The sequence below is a fragment of the Nicotiana tomentosiformis genome, chromosome 9 (assembly GCF_000390325.3).
Source record: "Nicotiana tomentosiformis chromosome 9, ASM39032v3, whole genome shotgun sequence".
NCBI lineage: Eukaryota > Viridiplantae > Streptophyta > Magnoliopsida > Solanales > Solanaceae > Nicotiana > Nicotiana tomentosiformis.
In genome coordinates, this window is record NC_090820.1 from 68217502 (window position 1) to 68234588 (window position 17087).

Consider the following 17087-nt stretch of genomic DNA (forward strand, 5'->3'; position numbering starts at 1 on the left):
CCTAATTGATTTTCTCTCCCTTTCAAGTTCCAATTGGAGGTAAAACTTAGAGTTTGAAGAACCAAGATAGGAGCTGAGTTATCCAACAAATAAGGTGAGTTTACTGCTCTCTTTCATCCATTTTTTCTGCTGTAAATTCATGGTAAGTCGTTCTATACTTGTAAGAACTCACGGGACGGTGATCGGAAGCCGTGAGTTCGAGTTATTCACTTGTAGCGGACTGTTTTGTGGACTATTTTGTGTTGCTGTTGGGCTGCGTGTTTTACTACTATTTTGTGGAGTTTTGGAGGAGGAAGGGGGTTTATAAACACCATATAAATGTAGGGTGGTTGGCTGGTCGTTCGTCATAACATTTTCGGGTCGTTTGACACTACTACGGTGGTCGTTTTGTGTACGAAGAGATTGGGGTGTGTTGGGCTATTTTGTAGTATTTGATGGTGTATATAGGGCTGGAAAATGATGTATATATGTTGTTATTGTTCTGTTCTTGTATTGTTGGTGTTATCTTGAATTTGGAGGAAGGGCATATTATAGGGGAGATGCTGCCCGTTTTAATACAAAATAGGTTTGTCGTTCGTTGTGCGATAGTTGTATCTTTTGTAACTTAACGATAGTATTATTATCATTCTTGTAGATTAAGGTGTGAAGAGGTGAGTTCAACTTGGTGATTGGAAAGATTGTGATAAGGTATGTTAAGTCTAAGCCTTCCTTCATTTTGGCATGATCTCGTAGCTACATGTGTTAATAATAAGACATAAAGAGAAGTTCGTATTCATGAATTTATTCACATTATTCTAGTCTCATAAGTTACAATATTATTCCTTATCGGGACTTCATATTCAGTTTAGTTTTGTCTTTATTCAGTCAAGAGAGCAGAGGGTCTATATATATGTACAGTATTACACTATTTTCATCACTATCGAGCTATAATCGGTGGGCAGGCCCCTATTGGGCAACCTCTGATCAGATGGAAAGTTATATACCGAGCTTACTGTGGCCGAGCGCCTATGAGCGAGCCCAGCATGGTCGAGATACATAGCCTAGTATGGCTGAGCGCCTATGAGCGAGCCTACTATGGCAGAGCAGTTATATATACCGAGCCTTATAAGGCCGTACAATTATTTTACTTACTATATTGAAGGAGTTGAGTCAGTATCAGCAGGTAAGTATATCTCCAGATCATCTTTGACTCCCAGTTAATTTCAGTTATCATATTATCAGTTCAGTTTCAGATTTCAGTTATTTTATTGCCTTACATACTCGGTACATTATTTCGTACTGACGTCCCTTTTTTGGGGGCGCTGCATTTCATGCATGCAGGTTCAGACAGACAGACGGGTAGACCTCCTCAGTAGGTGTTTCCCGAGTTCCGCCTGATCGGTAAGCTCCACATCTTTCGGAGTTGCCAGGTCTAGAGTTTTGTGTACATCTTATGTATATCTGTATATATGTTATGGGTAGGTCGGGGCCCTGTTCCGATCACAGTACATCTATCAGTAGAGGCTTGTAGGCATATCCTGTTGGTTAGTGCAGTATGTTGGGTTTGTATAAATTGGTGGTTTGTCAGCTGTAGTAGCTATGACGGCCTTGTCGGCCTAGCTTTATATTGATATTTAGTTAGCGCTAGTTTCCATTCAGTTTTATATTTTGCTTCGCAAATTGTCTTGCAAGGTGGCCCCATGGCCAAAGTATGACATTATGTGTTCAGAGTCCCTTAGTCGCAATTTGGTACGCCAGGTTAAGTGAGGCACCGGGTGCTTGTCTCGCTCCTAGGTTCGGGGCGTGACATTTTAGGTGGTCGGATGAGTGTGAGGAGAGCTTTCAGAAGCTCAAGACTGCCTTGACCACAACTCCAGTTCTAGTATTACAATCAGCTTCAGGCTTTTATATAGTTTATTGTGATGCTTCTCTGATCGACATTGGGTGTGTGTTGATGAAGGGGGGTAGAGTGATCGCTTATGATTCGCATCAGTTGAAGCCTCATGAGAAGAACTACCATGTTCATGATTTGGAGTTAGCTTCCATCGTTCATGCATTTAAGATTTGGATGCATTATCTTTACGGTGTGTCTTGTGAGGTGTTTATGGATCATCGAAGTCTCCAACACTTGTTCAAACAAAAGGATCTAAATTTGAGGGAGCGGAGATGGTTGGGGATGCTAAAAGACTATGATATCACCATTTTGTATCATCCCGGAAAGGCCAATATGGTGGCCGATGCCTTAAGCAAAAAGTCGGTAAGTATGGGTAGTCTTGCATTCATTCCCATTGGAGATATACCTCTTGCAGTTGATGTTAAGGCTTTGGCCAACCAGTTCTTGAGATTGGATATTTCGGAGCCCAGCCGGTTTCTAGCTTGTGTGGTTTCTTGGACTTCCTTATATGATCGCATTAGAGAGCGCCAGTATGGTGATTCCCATTTTCTTGTCCTTATGGACACGGTTCAACACAGTGATGCCAGAGATGTGACTATTGGGGATGGTAGGGTATTGAGGATGCAGGGTCAGATTTGTGTGCCCAATGTGGATGGACTACGTGAGTTGATTCTTGAAGAGGCCCATAGTTCACGGTATTTCATTCATCCGGTACCGCGAAGATGTATCATGACTTGAGGCAGCACTGCTGGTGGAGGCGAATGAAGAAGGATATAGTGGGTTTTGTAGCTCGGTGCCTTAACTGTCAGCAGGTGAAGTACGACCAGCAAAGACCGGCTGGATTGCTTCAGAAGTTAGAGATTCCAGAGTGGAAGTGGAAGCGTATAACCATGGATTTCGTAGTTGGGCTCCCACGGACTGCGAGGAAGTTCGATGCTATTTGGGTGATTGTTGTTACACCCCACAATATTATGTCGATATTACATCCCGTAGTATTATATTACGATGATGTTACGCCTTGCAATACTACATTACGATGATGTTAAGCTTCGCAGTATTAAATTACGACGATGTTGCACCATGTAGTATTGTACGTTTAATTTGTCGTAAGGTAATTGACATCAGTCCAATGAAAAGTTTATTCGGAGATTATAAGGATTATACTATTTCAAACAAATGATGAGTAAATTCGTGAAGGTGAGACCTTTTCCAAGAATATTATACTAATTTTGTCCTACTCCAGGTATGTCAAGGCTAAACCCTTGCTTCATTTTGGCATGATATCGTAATTACACGAGTTTGATAACGAGGCATAAAGAGAAATTCATATTTCGGGATTTACGTATATTTTTCTAGTGTTGTAAGTTACAATATTCTCCTTATCGGGACTTCATATTCAATTGACCATTTCCTTTTTCCAGTCAAGAGAGCAGAGAGTATATATACAATATTACAATATTTTCATTACCATTGAGCTATAATGGATTGGAAGGACCCTATTGGGCAACCTCTGATCAGATGGTAAGTTAAATACCGAGCCTACAGTGGCCGAGCGCCTATGAGTGAGCTCATTTGGTCGAGATATAGAGCTTAGTATGGCCGAGCATCTATGAGCGAGCCTACTACGACAGAGCAGTTATATATATATACCGAGCCACATAAGGCCGGACAACTATTTTACTTACTATATTGAGAGAGCGGGGTCAGTATCAGCAGGTAAGCATATCTTCAGGCCATCTATGACTCCCAGTTGCTTTCACTTATTATATTATCAGTTCAGTTTCAGCTTTCACTATATTGCCTTACATACTCGGTACATTATTTCGTACTGACGTCCCTTTTATGGGGGCACTGCATTTCATGCGTGCAGGTTCAGACAGACAAACGGGTAGACCTCCTCATTAGATGTTGCCCGAGTTCAGCTTGATCGGTAAGCTCCATACCCTTCGGAGTTGCCGGGTCTAGAGATTTACGTACATCTTCGTATATATGTATATGTTATGAGTAGATCGGGGCCCTGGTCCGATCATACTATATCCATCAGTAGAGGCTTGTAGACATATCCTATCAGTTAATGATGTATGTTGGGCTTGTAGTCGTTTTATGTACATTTTATTGGTTTTTCAACTATAGTAGTTATGACGGACTTGTCGGCCCAGCTTTATATTGAGATTTAGTCAATAATCGCAATTGTGTTGCGATGTGCCCCATGGCCAAAGTATGAAATTATATGCTCAGAATCCCTTAGTCGCAAGTTGGTACGCAAGGATAGGTAAGGCACCGGGTGCCGGTCTCGCCCCCCAAGTTCGGGGCGTGACAAAAGTAGTATCAGAGCAGTACTGTCCTAGGAAGTCTACAAGCCGTGTCAAGTAGAGTCTTGTTTATGGGTGTGTCGTGCACCACACTTATAAGCAGGAGGCTATAGGGAATTTTGAACGCGAGTGTGAAAGAGTTGAGTTAGAAGAATCCGGTGAGCTTCTGGAAAAGGAGCCTTAAGGCAGGAATATGTGTCCACCCCTATGGTAAAAGGCAATGAAAGATTTAGAAGATAAATACAAGTTTCAACAAATAAATGAAGCAAGGTGAAGAAGGGTATGAAGTACCTAATTAGTAGAGATGAACATTATATACAATGTAGGAAGAGAGATATAAGAATTTTGAGTTACCTTCAACAGTAACAGAGGTATGTATAATTGGCAACACCGATCTAAGTTATGCTCTATGGGATCTAACAAATATGGTTTAAGAAGAGGACATAATATCACGATCCGGCTTGGGTTAGAGTCACCTAAAATGGTGGATGAAGTGTTTGCGTTAGTTGACATTTCTGAAGGATATTGCATATGTGTTAATAGATCTCCTTGTGAGACACCCAGATGGTGTACTCCAAAATAGTACAGCTAGATATGAGTACTACAAAGATACGCACTGGAAGCCTTGAAGGGATAAATACCACCTTAGTATGGCTCCCGTCCCTAGTAGATAAAGAATGTTAGGCAACCTGAAGAGCCAATAGATGGGGCAAGGGGAGGCAAAAGCGAAAGAATATCTTGTTAAAGTTTCAAAATAAAGTGATAGCTAGAAATATTAGCAGGGAAGTGCGAAGAGGGATAGTGAAGCATTTTGAGTGAGATGTGACACATGGATGGCAACGGTTGAGATCCTTATTTATAGTTAAATAAAGAAAAAGACGAGAGGTGATGGGCCGTAACACAACAAAAGAGTATGGGCCATACAGTTAGATCCTTATTTCGAGAAATAAGTTCTCGACTCTAACGTGATTAACAGAAGGAAAAGTTAGACCCAGAGTAAGAATCACTTACCCCAATCACTCTCTTGAAAATATCTCCAAGAATCGCCTCAAACCGAGCTCCCAAAATCAAATTTGTAACCTCAAACCCTCGTTTTTTAAATATTTAAGTCTGCCCAAATGTCCCTTCTTCGCGATAGCGGGAAAAACTTCGCAATCGCGAAGCACAAACTCAACTTCCCCTAGAACTTACTCTATGCGATTGCATAAAAGCTCATGCGAACATGATGCATAGGCTTCCCAGGACTACACGATCGCGGACAGACCCACACATTCGCATAGAACAATGCACATGACCAGCTCCTGCCTCCTTTCCTCTTCGCGAATGCGGCTTAGCCCACGTGTTCGCGATGCACTGCCTCTACTAAGTTACGCGATCGCATACCAAAACTTGCAATCGCATAGAACAAAACCTCAGCTTCACAAAATAAGCCTACGTGATCGCGGACCTTCCCACACGATTGCATATAATGAAACTAGACCTGAACACCAGCAAACTTCAGCCATTTCTCTAAGTCAAATTCCACTCCGATAACCATCAAAAATCCACCCGAGGCCCACGAGACCTCCACCAAACATACCAACAAGTCCTAAAACAACATTCAAACTCGCTCGAAGAGTCAAATCACATCAAACAACGCTAAAATCACAAATCATGCATCGATTCAAGCCTAATGAACTTATGAACTTCTAACTTTTATATTCGACGCCGAAACATATCAAATCAAGTCCGATTGACCTCACATTTTGCACATAAGTCATAAATGACACAACGGACCTACTCCAACTCCCGAAATGAAAATCCGAGCCCTGTAACCACAAAGTCAACTCTCGGTCAAACTTCTCAATTTCCAAAACTTCTAATTTTCCAACGTTTGCCATTTTAAGCCTAAATCAACTACGGACTTCCAAATCACTATCCGGACACACTCATAAGTCCAAAAGCACCCTACGGATCTATCGGAACCGTCGAAACTCCATTCCGCAGTCGTTTACATATAAGTCAATAACCGGTCAACCTTTTCAACTTAAGCTTCCAACCTTGAGACTCAGTGTCTCAACTCATTTTGAAACATCCTCGGAACCGAACCAACAACCCTGGAAAGTCACATAATGACAATTGGGCATACAATAAGTAGTTAATAGGGGAACGAGGCTACAATACTCAAAACAACCAGCCGGGTCGTTTCATCCTCCCCTTCTTAAACAAACGTTCATCCTCGAATGGGTCTAGAAACATACATGGAGTCTCAAATAGGTATGGATATCTGCTCCCCATCTCCTGCTCGGTCTCCCTATTAGCCTCCTTGACTGACTGACCTATCCACTGCACCTTCACTGCGGCTATGTTCATTTACCTCAACTTTCAAACCTGCCAATCCAAAATGACCATCGGCTCCACAACATAAGTCAAATAACCGTCAAACTGAACTGTGCTAAAGTCCACAACATGAGACGTATCACCGACATACTTCCAAAGCATACAAACATGAAACACTGGATAAACACTTGATAGACTAGGCGGCAAGGAAAGCTTGTAAGCCACCTCTCCAATCTTCTAAAGCACCACATATGACCCAATATACCGAGGGCTCAACTTTCCAATCTTCCCAAACCTTATATCACCCTTCATGGGTGAAACCTTGAGTAGTACCTTCTCCCCCACCAGGTAAGCAATGCCGTGAACCTTCCGATCCGCATAACACTTCTGTCTAGACTGCATCGTGTGAAGCCGATCCTGAATCAACTTAACCTTATCCAAAGCATACTGAACCAAGTTAGTACCCAATAGCCTAGCCTCACCCGGCTCAAGCCATTCCACCGGACACCGACACCGTGTCCTATACAAAGACTCATACAGAGCCATATGAATGCTCGATTGGTAGCTGTTGTTGTAGGAAAAACTGCAAGCAGCAGAAATGGATCCCAAGAAGCCCCGAAATCTATGACACAAACGTGTATCATAACCTCCAATTTTTGAATAGTGCGCTCGGACTGTCCCTAACTCTCGCTGCACTGCTCTCCAAAACTGTGATGTAAACTACATGCCCCGTGAAGGCGAACAATCTCGCGGATGTAAATCTCAGCCGACTGCTACGAAGAATAGGTAGTCCCAACTGGAATGGAATACGTAGACTTGGTCAACCGATCCACAATCACCCGAATAGAATAAAACTTCCTCGAAGTCCGAGGGAGCCCAACTACAAAATCTACGGTGATAGGCTCACATTTCCACTACAGAATCTCAAGCCTCTGAAGCAATCCACCCATCTCTGATGCTCATACTTCACTTGCTGACAGTTTAGGCATCGAGATACAAACCCCACTATATCCTTCTTCATCCTCCTCCACCAATAGTGCTTCCACAATTCCTGATACATCTTTGTGGCACCCGAATTAATGGAATACCATGAACTGTAGGACTCCTCAAGAATCAACTCACGTAGCCCATCGACATTAGGCACACATATCCAGGCCTACATCCTCAACACCCCATCATCCCTAATAGTAACCTCCTTAGCATCACCGTGTTCAACCGTGTCCCTAAGGACAAGTAAATGGGGATCATCATACTAGCTCTCTCTGATGCGATCATGTAACGAACATTGAGAAACTACACACGCTAGAACCCGATAGGGCTCCTAAACATCTAATCTCACAAAATGGTTAACCAAGTCCTGAACATCAGTTGCAAGCGGTCTCTCACTGACATCAATGAATGCAAGGCTACCCATACTCACTGCTTTACTACTCAAGGCATCGGCCACCACATTGGCCTTCCTGATGATAAAAAATAGTAATATCATAGTCCTTTAGAAACTCCAACCATCTCCGCTGTCTCAAGTTTAGATCCTTTTGTTTGAACAAGTGATGTAGACTCTGGTGATCCATAAATACCTCACAAGACACACGGTAGATATAATGTCTCCAAATCTTCAATGCATGAATGATGGTTGCCAACTCCAAGTCATGAGCAAGGTAGTTCTTTTCATGAGGCTTCAACTGGTTTGAGGCATAATCAATCACTCTACCCTCATGCATCAAGACACACCCAATGCCAATCCGAGAAGTATCATAATACACTGTATAAGAGCTAGAAGATGAAGGAAAAACTAGAACTAGAGTTGTGGTCAAGGCAACTTAATTTTCTGAAAGCTCTCCTCACACTGACGTGACCACCTAAACGGAGCACCCTTCTGGGTTAATCTAGTCAAAGGCGGTGCAGTAGATGAGAAACCCTCCACGAAGCATCGATAATATTCGGCCAAGCCGAGAAATTTCTGAATCTCAGTTGCTTAAAATTATTTGGGCTAACTCTAAACCAACTATATTTTCTATGGATCCACCTTAATCCCCTCACTGGACACCACGTACCTCAAGAACACCACCGAACTGAGCCAAAACTCAAACTTGGAGAAATTAACATAAAGCTTTTCCTCCCTCAGCCAATGTAGTACAATCCTCAAATGTTGCGCATGCTCCTCCTGACTAGTAAACTAGGATATTATCAATGAATACTATGACAAATGAGTCAAGATATGGCTGAAATACACTGTTCATCAGATGCATAAAAGCTGCTGGGGCAATGGTTAGCCCAAAAGACATCACAAGGAACTCATAATGACCATAACGGGTCTTGAATACCGTCTTTAGAATATCCGAGTCTCGAATCTTCAACTGGTGATACCCAGACCTCAAAACTATTTTATAGAACCCCCTCGCTTCCTGAAGCTAGTCAAATAGATCATCAATGCGCGTTAAAGGATACTTGTTCTTGATTGTAACTTTGTTCAACTGCCTATAGTCGATGCACATATACATAGTACAATCCTTCTTCTTCACAAACAGACCGGTGCACCCTAAGGTGACACACCAGGCCTAATAAACCTCTTATCAAGAAGTTTATGAAACTACTCTTTAAATTCCTTCAACTCAGCGGGTGTCATACGATACGGAGGAATACAAGTGGGCTGAGTGCTCGACACTAAATCAATACCAAAGTCAATATCCCTGTCGGGTGTCATGCTCGGCAGATGTGCAGGAAATACATCCAAAAAGTCTCGCACCACTGCAACATAATCAATAGTAGGGGTATCAACACCAATATCCCTCACAAAGGCCAAATATGACAGACACCCCTTCCCAACCATCCGTTGGGCCTTCATATATGAAATCACCCATGCTGGGAACATGTAAGGGCCCGTAAAATTTCGCCAAGGAATTTAAGGTTTTGCGGTGTCGAGGTAGAGTGATGTGTATGGATATACTAAGAGAGCCGCGGTACAGACCTTTTTGGTTGAATAAATGTACTGAGGAGTTGAGGGAAATATTGGGAGAAGAAGGCAATTATAGGGTCTATTTCATGACCGTAAAATTGTTTTGTGGGCCGCATAGTCATCGCGGAGTTGAGCAAAAAAATGGTTGAATTTTGAAGGTTGTTTTACGGCCCATTCTGCGATCGCATATCCATTTTGCGGTCTGTATTTTCCATCACAGATTTGGCATGAAGAATTTTTTTAGGCGATTCTGCCGTCCACTAGCGGCCGTATTAGTGGTCTACGGACCGCAGGCCGGTCCAGACCAGCCCAGTTCTTAGCATCATTTTTGCAGCCCATTTTGCGGGCGACATATCTGTTATGCGGTCCATTCTATAAGTGCAGACCTGAGTTCGGAGGGTCTATTTTCCTATTTTATAACCCAACCCTATTTCTGATAAAATGACTTTGGGGTTATTTTGGTCGGGTTAATCACATATTTTAGAGAGAGGGGAGTGCTTTAGAAAGGGAGGAAGGATCCCTAAGTGCATTGATCATCAATCCCTGCCCCAATCCTGAAGATTCAAGGGAATCATTTACTAGACCACAATCTATCCAGGTAAGTTCCTGTCCTATACCACCCATGTAAGTTATTTTAGAGTCTAAGTATATTGTGGGATTGATATTAGGCCATGTATGTGCCAATATCTTGTAGTATGTGGGGTTAATAAACCATTTGGGTAGTTCTTGTTGACATTGGTTGAGGGAGGAAGGGATTACCATTGTAGGGCTTCGTAGTCTATCTCGCATGCTAGGTGTTTGACAAAATTCCTAGGAGAGTTACACCATGGGTATTCTTCTAATTATTAACCGATTTTCGCTATCTTCCTATAGATTATTATTGCTAGAAGTGCGGGGCATTGTAGTAACTTAAGGAAAGCTCAAACAAGGTATGTTGCCTAAACTTCTCTCTTAGAATCGAATTCCATAATATCCCAGTAAGCTTCAAGTATGGTTGGTACAAGTTCCTAATTCCCATGTTCCGAGTTGTTCCTAATAAATTGGATTATCCGAGTAAACAAAGTGTTGAAAGTTATGTGTTCAAAATGTGCTATGAATGTTCCTATCACACTATGTTATCCTTCGGGAATGTGTTCCTGAATGATATGTGTATTAAAATGTTATGGCTTTTAAAAGTGTTTCAAATGAAAGTTATGATGCCAAATTATGTTAGAAAAAGTCGATGTGCTTAAGACTCTTAATTACTCATATGTGTACCTAAAGTCTTGATTTGAAATGCATTATTGTTGATAATCTATAAAGATGCTTGAAAGTGAAAGAAGTGGGTTGAAGATATAAAGTGTGGCCACCGTGCCAATAATAAAAGTTATACTTGTGGCCAATGATGCCAATAAAATGAAATGATGTGACAGACGTTATGGAATGAGCCTAGATTATACTATTTCAAAATGACTTCAAAAATAGAATTGCCTAAATGTGGCTCTTTTAGATAATGTTATACTTTTAGATATAAGGTTTTAATGCTTTTAGCCAATGAAATGATGATGTTGTAAGTTATTGAAAGTACTAATGAATCTATTTATGGAGTGAAAGGTTATGAGTTAAATGCAGTTGTGTTTATGTTTCCCTTGTATGAAAATCAAGAATATTTTTAGGAGTATCGTAAGTCATCGAGGAAGGGTAGGTGGGAACAACCTAACCCCGAAACTACATGTGCTGGTGTAAGAGTGCATTGTGATTATTCCCCTTATTTGGGATGAGATTGATATGATAAGAATATTCCCCTTATTTGGGATGAGAATAATGCTAGCAAAAGGGTGATGTCAATCCACACGACATTGTGGTGAGATGACCTAGTCGATCCGGTCAAGATCGAACGCCATGCCGCACACATAATAGTGATTGTGATTGTGATTACACCTCTACCCACACATATTGGGGTGAGGCGACATGGCCGATTTGTGTAGAAGTGGTTGTGATTGGATGTCTCTTGTGAGATGGCTTAGCCGATCGGGCTGAGATCAGACTCCGTGCTAAAAGTAAGGTGGTATTGTGATTGGATGTCTCTTATGAGATGGCTTAGACGATCGGGCCGTGATCGGAATCCGTGATAAATTCACGATGGTATATCAGTACTAAATATCTCCCAACAAAAAATAATATTATGTTCGTATTTTGAAAACTGTTATGTTTTAACTTGGCATTTGGATATCATTGATTGTTGCTTGTTGTTTCCATGGTTTTCCTTTCTTATATTGGCATTCTATTTTGAAAGAGGACATTTAGCATTATATACTAGTACTATTCCATATGTATTAACGTCCCTTTGGTCGGGGGTACTGCATCTTCAATGGATGCAGGTGGTTCATCAGAGGGAATCTTTGGATCTCGTTAGCAGTTACTCCCTCTTCAGCAGGTTTTGGTGAGCCCTACTCTATTTCGAGCCTGAAGTCATTTGATGTTGTACGTTGTATTATGAGGTATAGCCGGGGCCTTGTTGTTAGCACTTCCACATACTCTTCTGTGGTACTTAGAGGCTGCGTAGACAGGTTGTGAGTGGTGTTTGATGTTAGGAATTGAACTAGAAGTGTTGGTATTTGGCAAAAATGTTTTTCATTATAGCTATAAACTTGTAATATTTTGAAAATTTTAAATGAAGATGCTAATGGTAATGAAATAGGCGTTGTTTATGAAATCCTTTCAATGTTTAATTAATGGAGTACATCTCCACTCTATTCATAGGCAAGGTCGGGTAGAAAGTATCTAGTAGGCTTGCTTGATCGGGTTATCTTGGTTGAGCCGATCGTGCTCCCCGAGGTCGGGGCGTGACAGAACATAATCTAGAGAACATCTCCACTCAATCCTTGGCAACCTCGGCGTCGCCAACTTCATGGTCTTAGCGTGACAATCCATAATAGCATGACATGGAGACAACCAATGCATACATAAAATAACGTCGAAATCAAACATACTAAGAAATAAGAGATCAACTCTAGTTTTAAATCCCCTAATAGTCACTACACACGACTGATAAACACGGTCCAAAATAATAGTATTGCCCACTGGGGTATATACATGAACATATGAAACTAATGACACACGGGGCATATCCAGATAACGAGAAAAATATGATGATATATACGAATAATTGGAACTAGGGTCAAATAATATAGAAGCATCCCTGTGGAATATTTAGAAAATACATGTGATCACTCTGTCTAAAGCAATGACATCTGGCCTGGAAGGAATAGCATAAAATTGAGCTTGACCACCACCGGATCGGCCTCCCCCTCTAGGGCGAACTCTGGCTGCCTGAGCCCCACCCCGAGTTGGTTGAGCATGTGGTGAAGTAACTGGTGCGGAAGTTGCAGCCGGACTCCTCTACTAAACTGGGCCTCCCAAAAGGCGGGGACAATACTTTTTCACATGACCCTACTCTCTGCACATAAAACAACCACTCTCAAAAAATGGTGGAAAGTACTGAGGCAGACCACGAGAACCAGAATAACTACCAGAGGAACCTTGTGGAGATGAACCCTGAACTTAAGGTGCATGAGATGATCTCTGAGCTGGGAGTGCACTAAGAGATGACTGACCTAGTTGAGCACTATATGAACCATGGCTAGATGATGTGCGCTGATGAACTAGACGTGCCATCTGAGCGGGCCTATAAGGACGACCCCTGTTGTGGTGAAATTGACCACCAGAGGGAACATTGCTGAAACCACCAGATCCACGAGGCCTCTTGGACTCTCTCTCCTCATGCTCCCGACTATGAACCAACTCTATCCACCTAGCAATATCAACCACCTCGTTCAACCAAACACCTGATACACTCTCCAGAGTCATAACAAAATGCAACTCATAGGTGAGGCCATCAATGAACCTCCTAATCCACTCCCTCTTAGTGGGAACCAACCAAACTACGTGACGGGCAAACTTTGAAAATGTCATCTCATACTGGGTCACAGACATGCCCTCCTAACATAGCTGCTCGAACTGCCTGTGCAGCTCTTCACTGCGGATCTGTGGAAAACCACTTCTCCAAGAAGAGAATGGAGAACTCTTGCCATGAAAGTGGTGCAGCAACGACTGGCCTGCACTTCTCATAGGCCTCCCACCATCTGAAGGCAGCCCCTGGTAGATGAAAAGTAGAAAAGGAGACTCCACTAGTCTCCACAATACCCGTCGTGCGAAGAATCTGCTGGCACCTATGAAAGAAGTCATGAGCATCCTCTGACTCAGCCCCACTGAATGAAGGAGGCATGAGCCTCCCAAATCTCTCTAGTCTCTTCTGCTCCTCATCACTCATAACGGGACCCACTTGGGTTTGAGCAACTGCAACCGGTTGGGCGGGTAGTACCCGTAGTGTCTGAAGTCGCTGCACCACCTGCTCTGGAGTACGGGCGGCAGGAGTCTAAGTACCTCCCCCAGCCTGAGAAATGGCTGGTGCGGCCTGAACAGAGATCGTCTGAGCAAGGCTAGTGCAAATAGTCAATATCTAAGCCAACGCCTCCTAAAGATAGGGAATCACAATGGGCACCGCTGGAGCCTAAGATGGCCCCACTAGCTCAACCACATCTGGAACCTATTCCTGAGCTGGAGCAACTAGTGGATCTGCAGGTGGTGCTCTAGCTACTACATAAGCTGCACCTCCTCCTCTACTGTTGCCCCTACTGCGGCCCCGACCACTCGTGGCCCTAGCTGGTGGTACTGGTGGTTGTCCGGTCGGTTCGGTACCACGTGTCCTCACCATCTGTGAGAGAATAAAATAACAAAAGTTTAGTTCCCGAAATCAACAAATTCACACGACAAGAATACAAGAATGTGAAGTTTTCCTAAGGGTTCGGCAACCTCTCGAAAATAAGTACAGACGTCTCTGTACCGATCCGCATGTCTCTACTAAACCTGCTCATGACTCTTGAGACCTATGTAACCTAGGCTCTGATACCAACTTGTCACGACCTAAAATCCCAAGTGCCATGATGGCTCCTATCATGATACTAGGCGAGCCGACAACTCACACATACCAACATCTTGAAACTTAAAATATGCGGAAATAAGCTTAAGTAAATAAAAGTCTCATAAAAGCTGAATGAAAACGTCAAAGCTCAATACAATGTTTTCCAAAACCTGGGTGTCACTCAGTACATGACCATCTATATAATGATATAGTCTGGTACACTGTTTAGAAAGTAGAACTGAATAAATAAAACTGAAAGATAGGGGAAGGAAAGTTAAGGTCTATGGACGCCAAGGCAGCTACATCGATGATCTCTGAACCGATGAAACACCAGTAATCCGCAACCAAGGTGTCCGAAAACACCGGGATCTGCACACAAAGTACAGGGTATAGCGTGAGTATAACCAACTAAATAAATAAAAAATCTAACCTTTGGACTGAAAGCAGTGACGAGTCCGAACAATACATTCAAAATACATAATTAAACAGTAAAGAAATTTACAGAACATATGATAGTAATATTTTAGAGAAACTTATAATTTGCAGGTACCAGTACATAGATGTAGACATGCTTCCAGGTATAACAATTAAACTCAGAACAGATAAGACATGTCAAGTTCGTATGATATGAGGAATATAACATCGCTATGTCTACATGCTAATATGAATATCGTATGGGATGCAACACAATGAAAGCTTTGTGTAGTCACACTTTCGGAGAACTCAACCTGACCGACTCAATTATTACTCATCAAACTCAATCACTCACCAATGTACAAGGAAGATCCAACCCGAATCAAATATCGCGAATCAATAGCAACTGCGCTCACTATGGGTGTGCAGACTCCGGAGGGGCAGATCCAGCCCAAGAGCTATAATTAACAAAATCCTGGCATGAATCATTAAAGCCTGTTGCGGCGAGCAGGCCGATCCCATAAATATTACCAGCAAACAGGCCCTCGGCCTCACTCAGTCATCAATCACTCCAGTTTCTCGGGCTCACAATACTCATGCTAAGCAGCCCAAATCAATGACACAAGATGTGACAATATACGATAACAGAGACTGAGATATGATATGCAATGATGAATGCGACTGAGTACATAAGTGCAATTAAGAAACTAACATTACATCAAAGAACAACCACTGTGGGTCCTAATAGTACCAGCACATAGCCTAAACATGATTTCTAGCATAAATCACAGCTCGAGTGCTTTAACACATAGAGTACAGTAATAATATTCAGACAAGGTAGCTACACAGTTCCACGGAATTGACTAGATCATAATTACTATGGTGCACGCCCACACGCCTAGCAGCTAGCATGCGCGTCACTTCAACACCAATCACATAGCACGTAATTTTAAGGATTCATACACTCGGAACCAAGTTTAGAAGTTTTACTTACCTCAAACCGTGAAAATCTCTACTCTAACAAGCCTTTGCCTCGCAAATCGGTCTCTAAAGGCCTCAAATCTAGCCACAAACAATTTGATAAAATCAACAAGAGCTAAAGGAATCAATTCCATATGAAAATGTTAAGCTCTTAATCAAAAGTCAAAAAGTAAACTCAAAAGTCAACCACCGGGCCCACGTCTCATAATCGGATAAAAGTTACAAATTCCGAACACAGATTCAACCAAGAGTCCAACCATGCTACAATTTCTCAATTCCGATACCAAAATCTTACTAAAAGCAAAAATTCGGCCTAAGACGTTTTCCCCATTTTTCCCAAATGTTTCAAACCAAATCACTAATTAAATGATGAAATCAAAGATATAATCATGGAATTTAACAAAAACTAAGTAAGAATCACTTACCCCAATCACTACTTTGAAAATCTTTCCAAGAATCACCTCAAACCGAGCTCCCAAAATAAAATTTGTGAAATAACCTCAAACCCTTATTTTTTAAATATTTAAGTCTGCCTAGATGTCACTTCTTCGCAATCGCGGGAAAAACTTCGCGATCGCGAAGCACAAACTCAAGTGCCCCCAGAACTTAGTCTACGCGATTGCAAAAAAGATCACGCGAATGCAATGCATAGGCTTCCCAGTCCTACACGATCGCGGACAGACCCACGCGTTCGCATAGAATAATGCGCGTGACCAGCTCATGCCTCTTTTCCTCTCCGCGAACGCGGCTTAGATCACGCGGTCACAATACACTACTTCTTCCGGCTTATGCGATCACATACCAAAACTCGCGATCGCATAGAACAAAACCCAAGCTGCCCAAAATAATCCTACACAATCGCGGACCTTCCCACAGGATCGCGTATAAGGAAACCAGACCTGAACACCAGATAACTTCAGCAGACTTAAGCCATTTCTCTAAGTCAAATTCCACTTCGATAACTATCAGATATCCACCCGAGGCCCCCGGGACATTAACCAAACATACCAACAAGTCCTAAAACATCATACGAACTAGCTCAAAGTGTCAAATCACATCAATTAATGCTAAAACCATGAATCGCGCATCGATTCAAACCTAATGGAACTTATGAACTTCTAACATCTACAATCTATGCCGAAACCTATCAAATCAAGTCTGATTGACCTCAGATTTTTCACACAAGTCATAAATGGCACAACGGACCTACACTATCTCCCAAAATCAAAATCTAAGCCCGGTAACCACAAAGTCATCTCTCGATCAAAC

General features: G+C 42.2%; 1 protein-coding gene across 1 annotated transcript; it reads right to left on the reverse strand.

Moving 5' to 3' along the window:
* Positions 1–13003: 13003 nt before the first annotated feature.
* Positions 13004–13435, reverse strand: LOC138898929 (uncharacterized). Its single transcript, XM_070185038.1, has one exon. It carries the CDS (start codon positions 13433–13435, stop codon positions 13004–13006), a length of 432 nt encoding a protein of 143 aa, XP_070041139.1.
* Positions 13436–17087: the final 3652 nt, after the last annotated feature.